At 50.3% G+C, this 23,180-nt stretch overlaps 1 protein-coding gene across 2 annotated transcripts in view; it reads right to left on the bottom strand.

Moving 5' to 3' along the window:
* DEK (DEK proto-oncogene) overlaps nt 1-23,180 on the bottom strand; it is a 361,945-nt gene that overhangs the window by 162,612 nt on the left and 176,153 nt on the right. For both annotated transcript variants that reach the window (XM_086965102.1, XM_086965103.1), the window contains exon 7: nt 9,294-9,482. In XM_086965102.1, the coding sequence (XP_086821228.1) occupies nt 9,294-9,482 (189 nt within the window). The remainder of the gene's footprint in view (nt 1-9,293; nt 9,483-23,180) is intronic.

The following is a 23,180-nucleotide window of genomic DNA, read 5'->3' as shown; positions in this document are numbered from 1 at the left end:
AGGAGTGGCAGCGGAGGAGGAGGAGTGGCAGCGGAGGAGGAGGAGGAGTGGCAGCGGAGGAGGAGGAGTGGCAGCGGAGGAGGAGGAGGAGTGGCAGCGGAGGAGGAGGAGGAGTGGCAGCGGAGGAGGAGGAGGAGTGGCAGCGGAGGAGGAGGAGGAGTGGCAGCGGAGGAGGAGGAGGAGTGGCAGCGGAGGAGGAGGAGGAGTGGCAGCGGAGGAGGAGGAGGAGTGGCAGCGGAGGAGGAGGAGGAGTGGCAGCGGAGGAGGAGGAGGAGTGGCAGCGGAGGAGGAGGAGGAGTGGCAGCGGAGGAGGAGGAGGAGTGGCAGCGGAGGAGGAGGAGGAGTGGCAGCGGAGGAGGAGGAGGAGTGGCAGCGGAGGAGGAGGAGGAGTGGCAGCGGAGGAGGAGGAGGAGTGGCAGCGGAGGAGGAGGAGGAGTGGCAGCGGAGGAGGAGGAGGAGTGGCAGCGGAGGAGGAGGAGGAGTGGCAGCGGAGGAGGAGGAGGAGTGGCAGCGGAGGAGGAGGAGGAGTGGCAGCGGAGGAGGAGGAGGAGTGGCGGCGGAGGAGGAGGAGGAGGAGTGGCGGCGGAGGAGGAGGAGGAGGAGTGGCAGCGGAGGAGGAGGAGGAGGAGTGGCAGCGGAGGAGGAGGAGGAGGAGTGGCAGCGGAGGAGGAGGAGGAGGAGTGGCAGCGGAGGAGGAGGAGGAGGAGTGGCAGCGGAGGAGGAGGAGGAGGAGTGGCAGCGGAGGAGGAGGAGTGGCAGCGGAGGAGGAGGAGTGGCAGCGGAGGAGGAGGAGGAGTGGCAGCGGAGGAGGAGGAGGAGGAGTGGCAGCGGAGGAGGAGGAGGAGTGGCAGCGGAGGAGGAGGAGGAGTGGCAGCGGAGGAGGAGGAGGAGGAGTGGCAGCGGAGGAGGAGGAGGAGGAGTGGCAGCGGAGGAGGAGGAGGAGTGGCAGCGGAGGAGGAGGAGGAGGAGTGGCAGCGGAGGAGGAGGAGGAGGAGTGGCAGCGGAGGAGGAGGAGGAGGAGTGGCAGAGGAGGAGGAGTGGCAGCAGAGGAGGAGGAGTGGCAGCAGAGGAGGAGGAGTGGCAGCAGAGGAGGAGGAGTGGCAGCAGAGGAGGAGGAGTGGCAGCAGAGGAGGAGGAGGAGTGGCAGCAGAGGAGGAGGAGGAGTGGCAGCAGAGGAGGAGGAGGAGTGGCAGCAGAGGAGGAGGAGGAGTGGCAGCAGAGGAGGAGGAGGAGTGGCAGCAGAGGAGGAGGAGTGGCAGCAGAGGAGGAGGAGTGGCAGCAGAGGAGGAGGAGTGGCAGCAGAGGAGGAGGAGTGGCAGCAGAGGAGGAGGAGTGGCAGCAGAGGAGGAGGAGTGGCAGCAGAGGAGGAGGAGTGGCAGCAGAGGAGGAGGAGTGGCAGCAGAGGAGGAGGAGTGGCAGCAGAGGAGGAGGAGTGGCAGCAGAGGAGAAGGAGGAGGAGTGGCAGAGGAGGAGGAGTGGCAGAGGAGGAGGAGGAGGAGTGGCAGAGGAGGAGGAGGAGTGGCAGAGGAGGAGGAGGAGGAGGAGTGGCAGAGGAGGAGGAGTGGCAGAGGAGGAGGAGGAGGAGTGGCAGCAGAGGAGGAGGAGGAGGAGTGGCAGCAAAGGAGGAGGAGGAGTGGCAGCTAAGGAGGAGGAGGAGTGGCAGCAGAGGAGGAGGAGGAGGAGTGGCAGCAGAGGAGGAGGAGGAGGAGTGGCAGCAGAGGAGCCCGACTTACTGCTCTTGACCGAAACCTGGTTCTGTGATTCTTCCCTCCCCGTTCTCTTGGCTACCCTCCCCCCTTCCTACGTTGCCTTACGCGCTGATCGCCCGGCGGGCAGGGTAGGCGGTGGTGTGGCATTAATCGCCCGGTCTGAATTGAACTTTCAAACCCTTCCCCCCCATCCCCCCCACTGAATTCCTTGTAGCCCGCTCCCTCTCCTTCTTCCCCCCCCCCTATCACATGCCTTCTTATGTATCGCCCACCCCAGCCTTCGTCCCTGTTCTTACCGGCATTTCAAGACCTACTGGCCACCCTGGTGGTCAACTACGCCTCAGTCGTGGTGCTAGGCGATTTTAACTACTGGCCCTCGGACCCCTCTGAGTGTACTGCTTCGAAAGAATTCACAGAATCTCTTCTCTCTGAACTTCGTTCCGCACATTTCTGTCCCCACTCATTTTCATGGTCACATACTCGACCAGGTTTGGTCCCTCAACCTTCCAGTCTCCCCGGTGACTGTATCCCCCTGTCCCTGGTCCGACCATGCCCTTATCTCTTTCTCCATTTCTCTCAACCCGGTATCCAAAGTCCCACACGCCAAAAACACCTGGGCGCGGAATTGGAACAGAGTTGATTTTCCCTCCTTGACCTCCCTGCTTCGGAACTCCATCCCGACCCTCTCTGGTCTTTCATCCGACGCTCAAGCCAAGGCTATCAATGTCTGGCTGACTGGAGGTTGTGACTCAGTGGCTCCTCTTCGTCGCATTTCCATCCGACGACCCAAGGACTTCAACAGGTGGTTCAATGACCACCTAAAAGAGCTAAAACTGACCGTTCGTCAGGCAGAGAGGCACTGGAGAAAAAATTACTGCCCTTCACTAAAAACCCCTTATCTCACATCACTTGCCGAATATAAAACAGCCATCCTCGCCGCCAAAACCACCTATTTTTCAACTAAAATAACGTCTGCCGAAAATAAACCCAGGGAGATCTTTGGTATAGTGAATGGCCTAGCCTTCTCCGACAGAGCCTCACCCCAAATCCCCCCATCCCAACCTCTATGCGACCAACTAAACACCTACTTTTTGGATAAGATCGCAACCATTAAGGCCAACATCCCCCTTCCCTCGTCTGCCTTTGTCGATCCTTCCCCCTCCCACTGTTCAATGCCACCTTACCTCCATTCCCCCCCTTACTGAGGAAGTATTCCTGGAGATACTCCCCAAAGTAAAATCAGGTTCTCCGGCAGACATCTGTCCGGCACGAATCCTGCAGCAAATCTACTCCTTTTGTCCCGAACCCCCCATTACTTTCCTCAATAGCTCCCTAACGCAGGGAGTAGTGACCCCTGCGCTTAAATCAGCTACCATAGTGCCCATTTTAAAGAAGCCTGGCGCTGACCCGTCCATCTCAGCCAACTATCGCCCCATTTCCCGGCTGCCCTATTTGGGCAAGGTACTGGAGCGCCATGTCACCGCGGTACTCAGCGCCCACGTAGAGGCTAATGGGGGTCTGGCTTCCCGCCAGGCCGGCTTCCGCCCCAGGCATTCGACCAAATCAGTTGTGGTATCAGTCCTAGACAACCTCAGGAAGGGTATGGATCACAACAAATACCAGGCGCTGGTGCTCCTCGATCTCTCCGCCGCATTTGACATGGTGGACCACACCATCTTACTGTCCCGTGTCAAGGCGGCCGGAATCGAGGGATCAGCCCTGGTCTGGCTTTCCTCCTTCCTGAGGGACCGCTCCCAGGCGGTTCGGCTAGGAGATTTCACGACCACCTCACTTCCCGTCACTTGTGGTGTTCCCCAGGGCTCCTCTCTCCCCCTTACTGTTCAACCTTTATATCTTTCCTCTCATCTTCGCACTTCAGCAGCTGGAGGTCACCGTGTACAATTATGCGGATGACCTCCAGCTCATCTTTGACCTATCCTCTTCTCCCCTCTCTGTCTCCAATTTCCAGTCCACTATGATCTTCATCAGGGACTGGATGAACCACAACCATCTCAAATTGAACCCGGATAAAACAGAGTTGGTTCTCACCGGTGGTTCTTCCAGTCCCTGGAACTCTCTTCTGGCCCTCCTCTCTTGGTCCCGCCCCCACTCCTTCAACCACGGTCAAAACACTGGGTGTCAAAATGAACAACCAACTCACCCTCCACTCACAAATCAGTTCTGTAGTCTCCTCCTGCTTCCTCACCCTCCGAACGATCTGCACCGTCTCCCGCTTTTTCTCCCCCCAGGCACTCAAGCGAATCATGGCTGCACTGGTGATATCGCGGCTGGACTATGCCAACGCCCTATACAACGGCATCCCGGCATACAGCCTGCGGAGGCTTCAGATGGTCCAGAACCAGGCGGCCCGGTTGGTCTATGGTCTCCCACGTTACCACCACTCCACACCCCTCCTCAGGGAGCTCCACTGGCTTCCTGTTAAGGAACGCTCCCTCTTTAAAACCGGTTGCATGGTCTTCCAGGCCCGCCAAGGCACTGCCTCCGCCTTCATTTCCTCGCTGATAAATGAATACGTCCCCACCAGAGAGCTTTGTTCCTCTTCCAAGTCTCTCCTTCAAATCCCACGTTTCAAGCGTAAAAAGTGGGGTGGAACCAATTTCTCTACCTTGGCCCCTACCTTTTGGAACTCCCTCCCCGACCACCTTCGTTCCGCCACTCATTATGTTTCTTTCCGCAAAGACCTAAAAACGTTCCTTTTCAAACAGGCCTTCTCCGTGTAACTGGCCCCTTCTTGCCCTACGACAGGTTTACCCTGCCTCAGTTGTCGGACCCTTCACCAGCGCCAAGAAACCGTACGGTGAACGTTGCGCTCTATAAATGTTTTAACTTGTAAATTAGGAGGAGTGGCATCTGAGGAGGAAGAGTCAACACTGCCCCGAAGCCAGGCGTGTCGACGAAGGGCAACTGAAGAAGCCATGGCACGACCTAGCACCTCCGAGATGTACAGAGCGGAGCGAAGAATAAACGTCGCCAGCTCACGGCCATCCAACAAATGGTGCCTCAAATCAACCCAGGCACCCTCCTGAGAAGCAGCAGACATAAGGCCTCCGCCGAGTCACATAAGCAAGAGTGGCCCTAGCAAAAACAGCGTGTTAAGGGCCCGCAGATCCGCATTGGTTGAGACGAACCTATTGCGCCCCCAAGTGTCCAGCCAGCTGGCCTCCTGTGATGGGGGAAGACAGCGGCGGCAGAGAGGGAAATGCATTCTGCAAAAGGGAGCCTCTTGTAGAGGGAAAGACACACCGGATCACGCAGCACCAAGACCCCAAGAGCAGAATGGAGCGAACCCTTGAAGGGAAGCAGCAGCTCACTATCACCAGAGCCCTCCTGGAGAACCTCCAGAAGATGATCCGCGGGGAAATGGGCAGCTGGATCACCCTTGCGCAAAATTACCACAGCCGTGCAAACAGCACGAGTGAAAGCTGCACCTGCCTCCGAAGGGCCCTGCGGAGGGAAAAGCAGCTCCTCAGTAAGAGACTGCTGCAAGCTAAGGTGGCCATCCCCCAAGCAAACCGGAGGAAGGGAGGGCCAGGTCCGGAAAGTAGGGAGAGTGGGGGGGGGGATCTGCAGTTCCTCCGGCGAAGACCATGGCCATGGAGACTGCAAGGAGCCGTCCTTCGACAATGTCAGGGAAAAAGCCACGACGCGGCGGCCTGTCTCCGGTGAGGATGAAACCAGCAAGCGCCGAACCTCTGGAGAAGGTGTCCGAAGAAGAGTCAGCGATCCGGCGTCAGTCTGGCGCCTTAGAGTCCGCAATCTGAGGTAGGACATAGTCATCCGGTGCCAGGGGAGACGCTGGGGGGCCTCCGCCACTGCGCAGGAGACCAGGGCTGAACCGGAGCAGCGAAGGAGCGGCACCGGAAATGCACAGACCTGACCTCAGAGGAGGCAGCCGCCTGTGTGGAAGGAGAAGAAGGAATCGGGGAGGGACAAGTAGTACCCCGCCAGCCTCGAACCGTGACTGGACGAGGGGCCTTCCGCCAACCCCCGCGGTACCACCAGCAGCCGCCAAAGTGGCGTCACCTCTGCCTTGGACAAGATTGTCGCCTGTCCAGAGGGCAGAGAGGGGCTCGGGGATGCGTTCCCAGCCCCAGCGACCTCCCACGACACCACACGGACTCCTGCAGCCAAGCAGAGGCACTGTGGTCCAAAGGAGGGACCCCTGAAGGGCCACATCTTAACAGCACCACATCCTCTGAACCTGGATCTGAACCAGTCAGCGCCGGAGCCGCCGCTGAGGGCCCCGCACACTGCAAGGGATGCGCTGACGACCCAGGAGGGGAAGGAATAGAAGCCAGCGAGGCCTGCAAAGCAGCTGCATGTGTCTCCATCTGGGCTCTAATCGCCCCCACAATGGGAAACTGCGGATAGGGGGGGGGGGACGACATGCAGGGCTGTACCACCCGCGGAGAGCCCACGCCCCCAACCGGCCCTAGAGACAAACTGCGACACGATGAAGACAGACAGCGGTTTCAAAAACTGAGGTGACAACGCCGACCTGAACATGCGAGCTTCCGCCGGGACTTCGGTTACATCTCCTGCCACGTCTCACAATCAGTGGGGTTGTGGTGGTCCCCCAAACACCACATGCAGATCGGGCGAGGATCCGTTGCAGTCATCTGGCACGCACAAGACAAGCACGTCTTAAAGCCCGAAGACATTCACACACTGTTCCCAGAAACACGCACTAGCAAAAGGGAAAGGGCTGAACAGGCCCGGAGCACGATCCGGATCCGCGTCGCTGGCGGAAAAGGAAAAGACTGACTTAGGCGCGCTGGGGTGGAAGTTATGTGACCTGGCTGACTACACGTACGCAGTTGCGTGATGCTGTCCCACCGTTGCGCAGGGATGCTGTGGCAAAAAAATTCTGGATCCAATCGGACGCCTGGAATAATTCTACGTTAAGGGATCTGCGGCTAGTAGTCTATCAGATTGGTTGCTTTAGCTAAATGGAGCACAATGGCTCTATTTCCTCCCTCTTCACAGACCACAACAGACCAGTTTCAGAATGAGGTGGTGGTCTGTGCAGGATAGCATACTCCCAGCCTAATAAGTACAAAATGGACAGCACAAGTTAATGGTCAGTCTCCTTACGGGGGAAATGGTTACAAAGGCCTGTGGGCTCAACATTAAGGAGGCTGCCAGCCACCACCATCAGTCATCACATAACCTAGGTTGCGAGGACAGTAGTCATTCAAAAAGCAAAGTCGTTAACCATCAGAATCCTGATCAGATGTCAGACTGTAAACAAAGGAAGCACCTCTAATGGTCTTGCAGGACTGTTAAGCTCACGATTGAAATATCACCGGAGCATCTTTTTGAAGTCCCAGGGGGCTGCTGACACCGGGAGCACATTGGGCCATCGGGAGCACGCACTAGATAGTGCAAACTGCTGTCTGCTGGTGGCTGCGGGTCAGGCGCACGTGAGCACGGGACTCCAACTCCCAGGAGTCCGTGCATGCCACACCTGTGCACGAGACCGCCCATTCTCTCACCGATCCGTTATTACAGAGCTACGGGTCCGCAGCGCGGGGACGCGCCCGGGAGAAGCCCGGGACAAGGGCGGGACCATCAAAGGCCAGAGGAGGCCGGGTCGGGGCACCCCCCCTTGGTTTTGAACCAAGAACTGAAGAACACTGGACTAAAGGTACCGATACCCACTGACTATTTCCGGTTCATTCTACATGTCCTTCCTAAGGGTCACTATAGTTCGGTAGCCGATCCCGACTTAGTTTTTACTGTTATAAGCTGTCACGCTAGGTCTTGTAAGGGGGGCATTAGAAAACTTTCCTCCCAGGGTGACTTGCTTAGGGGAACAATGGACTATTACATCAAGAGTGCAATATTGCCCATTGCTAGTGAATTACAGAGAACAGAACGATCCCCAGCCATGGACAGTTCTCTCAGTATGGGTTCTCCTCCACAGACTGCTGATTACTGGAAGAACTAAATCAAATGTGTAAATCCTCGTACGCCCCCGTGGAATTAGATAATGTGCAAACTACCGCTCCAACCTCCCCTATTGTTACGACTAGTCCTGGGTCCAGTTCTTCCCAACTAACTCAAATTCTACAGGTTAGGCCCCTCACAATACGACCAATAGCACATTCTTTACCCGCAGTCTCCACCCAGGTGCTCTCTGCCAAAAGGAAGAGAGTTGAGGTTAAACAAACGGGCAGTCAGACCAAGCAACAAAAATTAAACCCAAATCCACCATTATCCAATACTCCTAGCACTGCTACACCGAAAGAATCTATACAGGCTTCTTTACTGTCCGCGCTCGAAAATATGATGAAGTCAATTATATCCCTGTTGATCGACAAAATGACTAGCTTAGGGGACAGGCTCACGGGTGTCGAGGAAGCAATAAAGGCTAACTCGCTACTTACAAAAACTATGGGAGGATCCGTACAATTACAGCGTTCATCCCCCATAGAAACGCCTAATTCCATTATACAAAGCAAGACCACCCGTAATATCTCGAAGGCCGCCACAACATCACAGAGTTCTTACCCTAGGGCTGGGCAGAATAAAAACACGTCATCTCAAAAAAGAGCAGCGGCTAGTTATGACACTATACCACACAAAACTAACCATCTACATTAGCCACCAGAGGCAGCTCCTATCGTGTGTGTCCTCTCAGGAATACCAGAACTCCCAAAGGGGAAACACGAAAGACAGCAGGACCTAAGGACCTAACCAAAAATAGACCTTTGCCCCCCAATATAGATAGCACTATACTAAGCGTTAGAAGGGCTGGCTGGCTATATTGTGGGTGATTTGGTACTTGTAAAATTTAGTAATAAATATGTCATCCCATACCTCCAATCTTGGCAGCCACAAATAGGTGATGGACCTATATCTATTTGGAGTCTAAGTGAATTCTACCCTAGAACATTATATGTCCCGTCGCAACGCCAAGCAATACAGAGCAATTTCCGGACGGCAAGAAGTGGTCTTGTGCTGAGTGGCCACCTCACCCCCGCTTTTAATTAATCTGTTCACTCTTCCTGCTGCTGCTCATGGATTAGCTGATTTATTCTATTGATTTAATCTTCTCTTAACAGACGTTAATTTTTATGAAATGAAATGTATTGATGTATTGGTGTATATTTATGTACTGTTGCTTTTATGATTTTTATACTGAAATCGAATTAAGCTAATCAATCAATCACAAAGGGAAAACATTCAAGGGTAAAGTGGCACAGTATCACAAAGCCATGCAAGGGTCTTCAATGCCAAGAGCAAAGTACAGTGACTGAGCAGGTGGTCAGTAGTCCTCCCTGGCAAACGTGGGCAGACTACATAAATGCCTAAACCCCACAGCAATCAACCATCTGCCTTCAACCAGTTAGCATCTATGTCAAAACGAGTACGAGTCTGAGCAGACTATTTCCAAAACACAATGGGAATCAAATCAGAGCTGACAATTTACTCGAGATGTAGTACACATACTCAATAAGTTGAGGAGTTAAAAGAGGGCCATAGAGTAAAACACCATTATATCAAGGAATAGCACTGAAATTCCACATTAAGGCAACTATATTGAATACATGGTTTTACCTCTTCCTCACTTTCCTTTTCTTCGTCTGATGTGTCCTTTTTTTTATCTTCCTCACTGCTAGACTCATCTGAAAGAATGACATTGGATTTTTTGTCTTTGGGTTGCTTCTTCTTTGAAGATCCAGAGCTGCTTCGCTCCTTTCTACTACCTTTGGAAGGCGGCGTCTTTTTAGCAGATTTTGGTAGAGGCTAGTAAGAAAAAAAAAACTTATTGAAAAACAGAAACAGGACACTCTATAGATTAAGGCAAATTCCTCTGAGAGAAAAGCATAGCTAACTTGACTTATTTTTTTCAGAAAGGTCATCCTCCACCAGATTCATAACTGTAGTCATTTTCCACCAGATACTCTGGACTTTTAATCCATATTATAAGGAATACTCCTGCCACCCCCCTTCCCGGTCCCACCCATAGGAGGGACCTAGTCATAGTACAGCCCCCTTTAGGAAAATAAAGGTAGGAGCTGGTCCCATTCCAGTTTAGATTAATCCTGATTTGAAACTCTACAAGAAGAAACTCTGAATTCGACATTCTGCTCCGCAGAAGACTGAAGAAATCTCCCTTGTGGCCAAGGAGTGACCACCCTGCACCAGCAGGCACCATCAAGCGTCCTAGCAGTTCACTTTGTCGTCTTCCCGAGTGGATCCAGACTTCAGAGCCCGACGAGACCGGGCCTTCCAGACCTCTCCGACCTCTACCTACATCTGCAGCACAGCTGAGATCCGTGGGTGCGACGAGACACAAGGGACCAGCCATGTTGGAGAAACTACACTTCGCTTCCAGCACAACTTCAGAGGCATCCTCGACGAAGTGCTTTGGGGATTGAGAAGCCCTAGCCCTGAGCAGCTCCTACACAGATCAGCCCTCCACCATACACAAAATCTGCGTGGGGCCCTTTTGCTTGATTGCTGCTCGACGCGTTGTCTGGTCACTTGCCGGCTGGCTAGTGGCCTCCTAGACGACGATCCTTGAAATCCAGCCGCTGGTCTGGTTGCTCCAGACTGGCCCCTGCTTCCCAGCAAAGGAGAAGAAATGCGTTACTTACCTGTAACTGCAGTTATCCAGTATTGGTATCTTTCATAGATTCACATGCCTGAATCATTCCCCATCGTCGGGGTGGGAGTCCCAGGTATATAAAGAAAGTAATGTCATAAAGACATATACATAACAATAGGCCATAGGCCTCTCATTAGTAACATAACCATGTCCTTTTGTAAAAAGGACTGAACTTTGGCCAAGAGCCAATCAGATCTCGCCACCCTCTAGAACCTTCCTGGAAGGAGACCCAGTCCCTCAGATTTTCGTAAGCACAGTGCTAAACAGTACCTACTGAGAGAACTAAGGTGAGCCCTTCCAGGGGAGGTGGGTGGGTTGCATGTGAATCTATGAAAGATACCAATACTGGATAACTGCAGTTACAGGTAAGTAACGCATTTCTTATCCAGTATTATGGGTATCTTTCATAGATTCACATGCCTGAATCAGAGTAACGAGCAATATCCAGCACATTTCGTAAGGTACAACATGTAAAGTCACACGATATAATAATACCATTTGTGAAATAGAACACGTACCTCAAAACAATTAAATAAAGAAATGTGCAAGAATGCAGTAGGAAGGTGGGATGAAAGAGAAGGCTCACCTCTAGTGAAATAGATGACAAGTACTGCTTGACCCACAGCTGCATCTTTCATGAGTTCAGAATCCAAGCAGTAGTGCTTGGTGAACGTATGTGGTGTCTTCCACGTCGCTGCTCTGCATATGTCAAGAATAGGCACTCCTGCAAAAAGTGCCATGGAAGTAGAGACAGCTCTGGTAGAATGAGCTCTTACTCTTGAACGCAGAGGATGATTTGCCTGTTGATGGCAGAAAGTTATTGCTGCCGAGATCCAACGGGAAATGCTCTGTTTTGTCAGAGGAAGGCCCTTTCTAGGCCTACTGAAAGCAACAAACAGTTGGTTGGATTTCCGAAACTGTTCTGTGCGATGAATGTAGAATTTTAGACAACGCTTGAGGTCTAAAGAGTGGAGAGACCTCTCTGCTGCAGAAAGTGGATTTGGGAAAAAAAGTCCGCAAAATTACCGGCTCATTCAAGTGAAAACTAGATGGCACCTTAGGGATGAATTTAGGATTGGTTCGAAGAATAACTCTGTCCTGTTTGAATTGTAAGAAGGGATCCTGAATGGAGAAAGCTTGTAGCTCACCAACCCGCCTTGCAGATGTGAGCGCTAGCAAGAGCGCGGTTTTCCAGGACAGGTATTTGATGTCAGCTTTGTGTATTGGCGCAAATGGATGTTCTATGAGTTGAGCAAGGACGATGTTCAATTGCCAGGTGGGTGGTAAAGCTCTCACCGGAGGAAGTCCTGAAAAGGCCTTTTAGAAACTGTTTAACTAGTCTCTCGGACCAGAGAGTAGTGCCAGTCGAACGCCTGAAGCGAGAAATCGCAGCCAGGTGAACTTTAATGGAGGCATGCGCCAGCCCTGAATGCACTAAATGGAGCAGGTAAGGAAGGATTTGTGCTGGAGTGGAAGTAAAAGGATGTATCCTATTTGCTTTACACCATACACAGAATCTTTTCCATTTAAGAGAATACGTTTTGTTTGTGCTTTCTGCCCGAGCCTGGGCTAAGATGGTCCTGCATTCTTGAGAAATGTTTAGGTTCTGAAACTCTCTGAACTCAGGAGCCAAGCCGACAAACAGATGCTGGATCCGGATGCTGGACTTGACCTTGGTTCATTGTCAGAAGAGTCGGGCCAGGTTTGAATTGGATTGGCGGTTCCTGTGATAGGAGGTGAAGCTCCGTGAACCAATGTTGGCTCGGCCACGCTGGAGCAATTAGGATCAGGGTGCAATGCTCCGCCTTCAGTTTTCGAAGAACCCTGGGAATCAGGGGAATTGCGTAAGCAAAAACGTTGCACCAACTGATCGAAAATGCATTCCTCAGGGATCCTGGTTGGGGATGCCAGCTTGCGTAATGTTGGCATTTTGCGTTGTGGCGAGTCGCAAACAGATCTACAGGTGGCTTGCCCCATCAGGCGAATACTGAGCTGAGAAGATGACGATCTAGCTCCCACTCGTGGCTCATGGAACGTTGCCTGCTGAGAGAGTCCGCCAGGACATTTTCCGTCCCTGGGACGTATTCTGCCCGAAGGGAAATGTGTTGTACAAGCCAAGTCCAAATTTCTTGACATTCGAGACAACGACAGAGCGTGTTCCCCCCTGTTTGTTTAGATAGTGCATTGTGGTGGTGTTGTCTGTTCTCACAAGCACTGGGGAATTCCTGATCCTGGGTAGAAACTCTTAGTGCCAGGTATACCGCTCTCAATTCGAGGAGATTTATGTGTAGTTGCTTCTCTGCTAGGGACCATTGCCCATTGATTTGGAGGTCCTGAAGAAACGCCCCCCATCCTTCCAGGGACGCATCCGTCGTTATTACGTGTGGCGAAGTTGGAAGTATGAAGGATAGGCCTCTTCGCAGATTTTGAGGCTGAAGCCACCAATCCAGAGCCTGGACTATGGCAGGAGTGATCCGGACGACGTTGAAGGATCCTTTGCATTGAGTCCACTGAGCAGATAGCGCCTCCTGAAGTGGGCGCATATGAAGGCGGCAGTGTGGGATCAAGAGGATGTTCGAGGACATCATCCCTAGCAAGGACTTGTAGAGGCGCACGGTGATAGATTTTTTGGACTGAATCCGGGTGGCCAAGGTCCTTAGTTTCACTTGTCCTATCGAAGGGAAGGCCTTCCTTCGAACAGTATCTAGGACAGCTCCGAGGAACGTGATACACTGGGACGGTTGAAGGACAGATTTTTCTTCGTTGAGTGTGAGTCCCAGAGCATTGAAGAGTTGCAGACAGGCGTCGGAGGACTTGGTCACACCTGCGTGAGTAGGTGCTTTGACTAGCCAGTCGTCTAAGTACGGGAATACCTGGTGATGTTGTTGGCGAAGGTATGCCGCTACTGGAGACAGACATTTGGTGAAAATGCGTGGGGCTGATTTTAGGCCAAAGGGTAAAACTCGAAACTGGTAGTGCTTGCCCGCCACCTTGAACCTGAGAAATCTCTTGTGGATCGGAATATGAAAATAAGCGTCTTGAAGGCCGAGAGACACCATAAAATCGTTTGCATTGAGGAGTTGTAGCACCTCCTGGATGGAAACCATGCGAAATGACTTTTTTGAGGTATTGGTTGAGGTTTCGTAGGTCCAATATAGGTCTCCATTTTTTCACCTTTTTCCGAATTAAAAAGAATCGGGAATAGAATCCTTTGTTTTGTTGAGTTCGGGGAACTTGTTCTATCGCTCCTTTCCTGAGCATGAGGGAGATTTCCAATTGTAGTTGTGTCAGATTTTTGTGTTGCATTGGAATCGGAGGCGTTTGAGGAGGATGTTCCACAAACTCCAGAGAATGTCCGAATTGAACAAGTTGGAGGACCCACTGATCTGTCGTAATTTGTTGCCAATTGTGAAGGAAGGATGTAATTCTCCCGCCAACTTTGTAAGGTGGAGAGAAACTGGAGACCTGTGGCAGAGAAAGGTCATTGTCTTCTGCCTGTGTCGTCCTTCCCCCCCCCCCGGCCGCGAAAGGAAGATTTGTTGTAGGACGACTGGTTCTGCGGTTGCCTCTGCTGGTACTGGGTTTTATATTGTTGGCTTGAGCTGAAAGAGGATTTGTATCCTTGATTGTTGCCTCTGAAGGACTGACCTCTCCCTCTGGAGCCACGAAAGGAAGGGTTTTTATATTGAAGAGTACCTAGAGCCCTTGCGGTATCTGTATCTTTTTTGATACCTTGAAGCATGTCATCGATGTGTTGTCCAAACAGAAGTTTACTGTCATAAGGCATGTCTAACACCTTGCCTTGAACTTCAGGCCGAAAAGACGTTGCTTTATGCCAACCTTGGCGTCTCAGGACTGCAGCTCCTGCCAGCTGTCGGAAACTTGTGGACGCGATATCCAATGCCACATCAATCATCTCAGAGGCGGAGCGCTCGCCTTCGAGGAGAATCTTCACTTTTTCTTTTTGCTCCTCTTGAAGTGAACCCAAGTACGGATCTACGTCTGCCCACATTTGGCGGTTATAATGCCCAGTAGAGCCAAAGAGTTTGCTGCACGCACTCGTAAAGCGGACATGGACGAAAACTTTTTTCCTATATTGTCTAGCTTTCGGCCCTCCTTATCTGGCGGCGCAGTCAAAACAGCTGAAGGATTTTTTGACTTGCGTTGTGCCGCTTGGGTTATTACCGAATCAGGCTTCGGATGGCCGATAAGGCAAGCTGGGGCAGTGTCCGGAGGTTTATATTTTTTATCTAATCTGGGCAGCACTGGCATCAGTGATGCCGGGGTCTGCATTATCTTTTCCCCTTGGTCCCAGACGTGATCAATGATGGGAATAGATCGTACCGCCTTTTGGTATGGGTCTTTAAAATCGTAAAGAAAACAATCTTGAGGTGTTGGTGACTTTGAGGCTGAAGCGCATCACCGCTCTCTACGATGTTGTGGAAACCCCCAATGTCTTCCGGGGGAGAATCCGCCTGCGCCTGCACAGGGGATGCGGGACCTGAAATTATATACTCATCATATTCGTCCTCCTGAAGCTCGCCTTCCTCACGTTGCTGCTCTTACTCTTCTTCTTCCTCCTCCTCATTAGAGGAAGGTAGAGGGCGTGAGTGAGATGGCTCAGAATGGAGAATCAAAGGAGCCGGTCGAGATTTAGAAGGCGGTGTGACCACTGTAGGTGTCCCAGGTGTTTGTGTCACCACTGGCTGAGGCGGAGCAGTGGACGGGAATCTTTGTTTATAATCTGCAATGAGAAACTGCAGGTCTGTTACAATAGAAGCAGGGAGACACCATAAGCTGTTGCGGAGGTGGTGGAGGATGGATTTCTTCCTGGTACTCAACATCCTATTCCTACTCCTGTTCCTCATAGTCTGAACTTTCGTGAAGTTTGACTTGCAGTTCAGATGGGCTTGTCGCTTGCTGAAACAGAGCCCTCATCTGAGTCCTCAGTGTCCAGGATATTAGCCGGGGGAAACTGTTGTACCCTGCTCGGCAATGTTAATTCTGGCGTGAGTGTACGCGCAGTCATCCTAAAGTGTGAATAGATACACTTCAATGGAGGTGATTCAGTTGTTGACGGAATGGTCGTCGACGGGGAATCGCCGACAGTCGACAGACTGAGTCGTCGACGGTGTCTTCTTAATCGACGACGTCGTCAATAGGATAGTCGACGATGTTTGCTTCGTGATCGACTTAGTCGTCGATGGCTTCGTCGACGCTGTCGTTGATGGCTTCGTCGTCGTTGGTGTGGTCATCGACGGCTTAGTCGACGCTGGTGTCGACGGGCCCGTTGACGACTTCGTCAGCGCTGGCATAGTCGATGACTTTATCGACGATTAACTTGCCGTCGAAGACTGTTTCGTCGGTGTCGATGATTGTCGACTAGGACAGCTTAGGCTTAGTCGACGACGAGGTACTCGCCGACGGTGGCGCTGACGAGGTCTTTAATACTAATAGATGGCACAGACCTACCCGTCTACGTCGAGGATGTTGTAGTAGTCGACGTCAATGATATAGAGGACCCCACCGTAGTGGAGATAGTGGCTGTCGACATTGTAACAGGCAGGGCTGAAGATGTCACCAAAGGTTTCTTGAAGGTAGGATCCTGTAGAGAAACCTTTACAGCAGTGGCCTTAGAACGATCCTCTGAAGACTTGGGCGTCTTCTTTTGAGGGGGCTGTACAGATGGTCCTGGAGATGAAGTTCTAGGCCTTTTAGGAGTAGAGTGTACACTCCCCATGGAACACTCACTCTCACCTGAAGAGACTGGTAGATCTTTTTCCTTAAGTCTCTGGAGCCATATCAGCAGGCGGCCCTCTCTATCCTTGAGAGTTTTGGCCGAAAAAGTACGGCAGATTTTACAGTCTTTTGCTGAATGGTCAGGATATAAACAGTACAGGCAGTCCTCATGCCGGTCATCCATATGAAGCCTCTTTTTGCTACAAGAGGCACAAGGTCTGAAAAGTCCTTTCTTTGGAGAATCAGTCATGACAAAAGCAGAAGAATCCTCACAGGAATTAGTTCTGAGTAAAATTGTGGAGAGAAATCCAGAAATATAAAGAAAACTGAGCAGAGCTCAGAGGAGACTCCCTTAGCACGACGTGCGGTAGAAAATCTGAGGGAATGGGGCTCCTTCCAGGAAGGTTCTAGAGGGTGGTGAGATCTGATTGGTTCTTGGCCAAAGTTCAGTCCTTTATACAAAAGGACATGGATATGTTACTAATGAGAGGCCTCTGGCCTATTGTTATGTATATGTCTTTATGACATTACTTTCTTTATATACCGGGGACTCCCACCCTGACGACGGGGAATGATTCAGGCATGTGAATCTATGAAAGATACCCATAATACTAGATAAGTGCCCGGACCCTCCTGGTCCGCACCAGCCGCTTTTTCCACTCACCGCGTGGGTTGCCTTTGCCAAGGCCTGTTGACGTCGAATCCGGAACCAACACCGCAGACAGCGAGAGCCTGCATGGGACAGCTCGTGCCTCCATCCTGGTCGTCTAAGACACCTCCTGGTCCACGTGGCTGCAGTGTCAAGCGTCCACTCTTCACCTGATCGCGACGACAGCATCTGGTTCCTTCCTGGTTCCACTCCAGTCACTGGCTAGTGACTGAACATTGTCCCCTCTGCTTTCAGGTCTTCATCTTCCTCGATCCACCCGTGGGTCGCTCCGGACATCTTCCTTCTGGCCGCCTGCAGCCTCTTTTCTTCCAGGCTCCATAGACTTCAACGCGGAAACCAGACACACTTTGACACCTATGCACCCGCAGCCCGTGGGTGAGGTAACAAGAGCATTTCGGTGCTCAAGGGTAGATTGACTCCTAGTGTCCAGATTTCCAGTTGTAGTCCTAGCTAGTCGGAACTGTCTAATACTTACCTTTTTCGTAATTTGTACTGTCCATTGACTTTGTTACGCATCTCGCGTGTGAGTTCACACTCTGCACACGCGTTCCGTGGGCCTCATTACTTACCACAGGTTAGGATAGTGTAGTCCCAGCAATCCTACAGCCTCTGGACAGCTCCATTCCTTCTATCGATTTCCTTATACCATTTACTTAGTATATGGTTTGTCGTGCCCCTAGGGCACCATTGTAATTCGTGCAACTTATCGTATTTTTCTTAAGAGTCTTGTCATGTGCTTAGCCCTCTGATCTCATAAAGAGTTCAGAGGTGTAAGTTAGTTAATAAATATCTTGTTTATTTTCATAACTACCTGTGTGGTGTCCTTTCATTTGATATTCAAGGGGTTATATGAGGTAAAACAGCTGCCTTCACATGCCAAAAGAGTTTAGCCTAAGACTGCTTTGTCCATGCTACCATTAGGATAGCTGGTCTACTCTCCTAGTGTCCAGATTTCCAGTCGTTGTAGTCCTAGCTAGTCGGAACTGTCTAATACTTACCTTTTCGTAATTTGTACTGTCCATTGACTTTGTTACGCATCTCGCGTGTAAGTTCACACTCTGCACACGCGTTCCGTGGGCCTCATATTACATACCATGCTACCATTAGGATAGCTGGTCTATAAGGTTGACTTACAACCAATCACCATAAGGGTTGTTTGGACTGATACAAGGTGATCACTAGAATTAGTGAGCATCATATATCAGGCCAACTTCTCACATTGGGGATCCCAGTTCTTGATAGCAGACCATTGCTGGTTAAGTGGGCAATATCTAGGCCCAAAGTACACCTTGACATTGTCTGTGCAACTAATTCTTAAGTAGGACAACCCAGAATCTGTTGTTTTAATGGACAGTCACCTTGTTGTGGGGTTAAGCGACCAGTGCATAGAAGCCTCCATTTTGTACTACACGCTTAAAACCTTTACATCTTTTTAGATGGCAACATTTTACATGCTGTGCATGTACATGATAATGTGCTTAGAAAACAGCCTGCTAGAAGCACATTTCTTCATAAGCATTTATCATGAAGCTCTCGCACTCTGTCCAAGGCAAATGTATAATGAGCAAGCTGACCTTGCTCTTTTCCAGTTCGAGACCGCTCTAAATTGGAAAGACAATCACATCAGTGTTGCAGCTCTGACAGTGTGAATGGAACTGGACTTTGATTATATAAACTGCCCCTGAACTAGGTTCCTCAGAGGAGCACTTCCGATTATCCTGGAACTCGTGTATGTTACAGAGATGAGCACCTGACTCTAATCTCTATCCTGCAAGGCACAGAAAACTGTTTACCAGACTGGCTTCCTGGCATCTTATACAGGCATGAGACATTGGGGGACGTCCCAAGCAATCTGGCAGAGAATATTCCCTATGCTCTCTACAGTGTAGGTAGGAGTACAAGTATGATATATCTGCATATATTCATGCAATCACTAACGTGTATGTCCTAACTATCTTCTTCACCACTCTTGTAACGCTGGTTACAATGTGTCATTTCTTCCTGCTAATAACTGCAGCTCATTTATTTTAGCACAAGAATACAATTGCTACAATAAATGTTTTAAACTGCCTATTCGTAAATTTCCTGTCTCTCCTTTTGGCAATACTTCAATAATAACTGTAGGAAGCTGGCTCTTTAGATCGTGGACCAAAAAGAGATGCAGTGTACAGAGTCCAGGGAAACCAGAGTTGGTTCACAGAGGCACAGATGATGTACCAAATACTCTTTTGTGGTAGTGTGTGGGATCAGTCAGACGTATCAGAGGGTAGTGCCAAGCGTTTGTTGACACAGGGTTATACCTGGGAGCAGACAGCAAGTTATTTTTATATAACTGTTACTAAGAATATAGTTATCATGCAAATATTTTTAAATATGGATTTTAGCATGTAAGGCAAATGTTCACTTAAATTTATCTTTACAAAGAATGCTTTCAAATAGGAGAAAGGGTATTTACAGCATAGTTCTTTGCGTTCAGTTTCTTGGGAATCTACTTCAGTAAGGTCCAAAGTAATATCAGCAGTCCCTGCCCTGGGGCGTCTGGTTGCAGAAGTGGTGGGCCGGTTGGTAGCGGAGGTGCTCGGGTACCAGGGGTGAGGGGGGAGGGGGTGGTGGGTTGGAGAATGAGGGAAAAGGAAGCATAGTTAGTTCATTGGTACCCAGGCTGAGGCACTCTGATGCAGATTGGAAAGATAGCCTGGGCTCTGTGCGCCTTGGAATGTTGCATTCTGCTTCGCCGGTTGAGGGTACACAATCAAAACAGCTGGGTCACTCTTGAAGTAGGTTTCTGCAATGGTGATGCCCCCACACCGGCTGCTTTGTCTTTGAGTCGTTGGAGTCCCGACTGGGGGCTCTCAGTCTCCGCTAGCTGCAAAGGGTCCAGTACACCGGAGATTGGTCCTGTGTGGCTCCAGTTGGTCCTGATGTCCGCTCACTTTGTGATGGGTGGAGGTGGTCAGATTAACAAGTAACTTACCTTCGGTAACTATGAATCTGGTAGAGACCTAGTCTAGCCGCAGATTCCCTAACTTAGAATAGCCCCAGGCGTCAGACTGGATCTGGAAAATCTTGCGCAGCTCCCCCGTATGGCTTCGCTTTGACGTCGTCCATGGACGTGACGTCAGCGGAGCCATACATTCCCCGGCACACCAACATCAGTTCGTCAGAAGACTTTTCCGCGTCAGATCGCGAAGCCACCATCAAAAACCTGAATATGGGAACAGTGTGCAGAAAAAGAAAAAACAAGGTATGGTGAAACACATCACCATAGAAAGACAGTGCCAGGCACTGTATAGTGTAAACCGAGGGAGGGGAAAAAGAACAGAGCACCACTCTGGGAGGGACCCCGCAATTGTTAAAGTCCAAAACCTTCCCCGGCGGCAGAAGATGCAAAGCATAGGCATAATTCGAACCTTTGGCCTGTGTGAACCTGTGCCACCAGCGGCACAAGGGTTACCATTGAGCCCAGGAGTAAGGACAAACTACCCTAAAGCTTCACCCAAAAGGAGAAGTCCGATCCGAATAAGGGACCTACCGAATGCAGCATTGTCAGAGACTGCAACCGCCAGAGTGCAGAGGAGGCAAGAGACATCAAGCGGTAGACGATAGAAGGGAAGGACAGGGGGTAGAACGATTGAGTCACATGGGACAACCCAGGACGCATGGCATATGAGCATACCGTCCAATCACAAAGCTGGGTAGAGCGGGGGCACGAAACAGAATGTAGCCTTGTGAGTCTGAGTGAAAGGACGTCACCCCGCAGAGGAATAAAGCCACTCAGAGGGAGGCTAAGGAAAGAAGTCCAACCTGAAAGGGTAGTTGCAGGATGGGGAGGACAGGCGGGAGTGGATGTATCTGGTCGAGACGTCTAGCCGCAGATTCCTTAACTTAGAATAGATACCAAAGCCATACCCCTAGAGGAGGCGGGACTGCGACTGAACCCCCATTAAGGTCCAGAGAGGACCTAGCCGTCAACAACTTGACCAAAAGAGGGTCTGCAACCAAAGGGCGAGACACCGTGAGGACAGAAATTACAGCGCAGCCAACCACCAGACCCCTGTGCTCTGAAGAGAGCAGGAATCAAGGAGAGGCTAGGACACCACAGCCCATCCACAATAACACGACAATCCCTATATGTAGAGGGGAATGAGAGAAGGAAAACAACAAGCCAGAATGCTGGTGCCTGAGCGAAAATGCCGAACTTCAAAAGTAGACTAGCAAAGGGGCATGAAGGATCCGCAGGATCCAAGGCGTCGACAAGTCATAGCTAGCTCCAGCTAAACTACTAGAAAAGGGTAAAACACTGTTGAACCTGCTCCTTTAAAGATACAAAGGCAGCAGGATACTGACCCCTGCCCAGCAAGGGCCGATATGGAACGAAAAACCACAACCAGTAAAGAAACTGGCGTGAAAAGGGAGTTCAGTACCTTGCAATATCTATTATATTATACCACTCAGCTCCCCCATGGTTCTAACCATTATTCTTGGATTGTGGTATAAGGCTTTCAGAGCTCCCACATAGCCCTCCCCCAGGTTCAGCTTCTCCAGCGCAGCCCAGAGAAATCCCCACGAGACCCTATCAAATGCCTTCTCAGCATCTAAAAGGATCAGCGCCATAGGGTCTCGTGAGGATGACGTGCCATCAAATAACGTAAGCACTCTGACAGGTTCCGCTGTTCCTCTCCCAGGGATAAACCCGTGCTGCCATGGGGAGACGATCTTGCCAATTACTGCTCCTAGCCTATTTGCCAGCATCTTTGAGTAGATTTTCACATCGCTGTTCATTAGGCTTATCGGCCTATATGATCCAGGATTGGTTGCGGGCTTCTCTTTTTTTCCAGAAAGACTAACATAGTTGCCTCTCCCCATGACTCCGGAGGTATCGCACCCTCTTGTATATTTACAGCTAACTCATAGTTCTTCTATCTCGGCTGAAAATGTTTTGTAAAACTCTAAGGGTATAGAGTCTGGGCCTACTGCTTTACCAGATCGTAAGTCATAGATTGCCCTCTATATTTCTGTTTTATTAAATGCCATCTCCAATGTCCCCCTGTCCTCTGTCGTTAGTTTCTCTAGTCTGACACTCCCAAGATACCCCTCTATATCCTCGATAGGTGCCATATAATCAGCTTCATATAACTTCTGACCAAACATTAGATCTTCAAATGTAAATCTTATTTTGACAATCTAAGAGAATACATGGATATGGAAAACTGATAGCTGACACTATCAGTTTTCCATATCCATGTATTCTCTTAGATTGTCAAAATAAGATTTACATTTGAAGATCTAATGTTTGGTTTGTCAACATCTATAACCAACCTTTTGATATCTTTTTCGGTTTTTAGGTGCATGACCTACTCTATATCTAATCCTAGATTGGTGTTGGGGTACACGTTTAGAATTTAAGAAGCAATCAGACCAGTTATAAGGTGATATGGGATCCAGTTGCAGGACGTTACCTTTAGCTATGATTAATCTAGGGTGGAACTCTAGTGTGCAGGTATGTTGATTGAATGGGTGATCAGGTCGAAAAAAAGCCTTGAATGTGCATAGTAAGAAATCCGTTACTTGTAACTGCAGTTATCCAGTATTGGTATCTTTCATAGATTCACATGCCTGAATCATTCCCAGTCGTCGGGGTGAGAGTCCCCGGTACATAAGGAATATGCTACTTACCAGTAGGCATCTGTTCTTGGCATGTAGGGCTGCTGAAATTCATATCTTGTGCATAGATCGCCGCCTAGTGTTGGGTCCGGATGATTGCACTTGGTTGTCCTGGAAGAGTCTTCGAAGTATCACAAGATAGGGGACTCCTCCCCTGGACTAAAGTGCGCATGGGCATCTTCTCCATCCTCAGATTGGTTTGCGCCATTGTGGCAAAGATGGAGTATAGTAATAAAGAGATGGCCATTCAAAAGAATCCTGCAGCTGCAACAGGCACCGGGGAGGAGGGTTGGCGATATGAATGTCAGCAGCACTACATGCCAAAAACAGATACATACTGGTAAGTAGCATATTACGTTCGAGGCATGTGGGCTGTGGAATTCATATCTTTTGCATAGACAGTATAGCAGTATCTCCTCTAGCGGTGGTCACCTGTACCAGCTGTAGCAGTCTGAAAAAGAGTTTTAAGGACAGCCTGGCCTACTGCAGCTTGCTGCTTTGATTGCACGTCTACACAATAGTGATTAGTGAAAGTGTGTATGGTAGATCATGTAGCTGCCCTACATATGTCTTCAAGGGGAATATTCCCTAGGAAAGCCATGGATGCCCCCATTTTACGCGTAGTGTGTGCTTTTGGGGGAACTGTTAATGTGTTTAGCTTTTTGATAACATATTTGGATGCATTTAACTATCCATCTGGCTATTCCTGATCTTGAGATGGGATTACCTTTATGTTGTGGTGAAAAAGTAACAAACAGTT

Source organism: Lissotriton vulgaris, chromosome 4_1 (assembly GCF_964263255.1).
Source record: "Lissotriton vulgaris chromosome 4_1, aLisVul1.2, whole genome shotgun sequence".
Classification (NCBI taxonomy): domain Eukaryota; kingdom Metazoa; phylum Chordata; class Amphibia; order Caudata; family Salamandridae; genus Lissotriton; species Lissotriton vulgaris.
The sequence above is the reverse complement of the archived record's forward strand: the minus strand, read 5'-3'. Positions and strand labels throughout refer to the sequence as shown.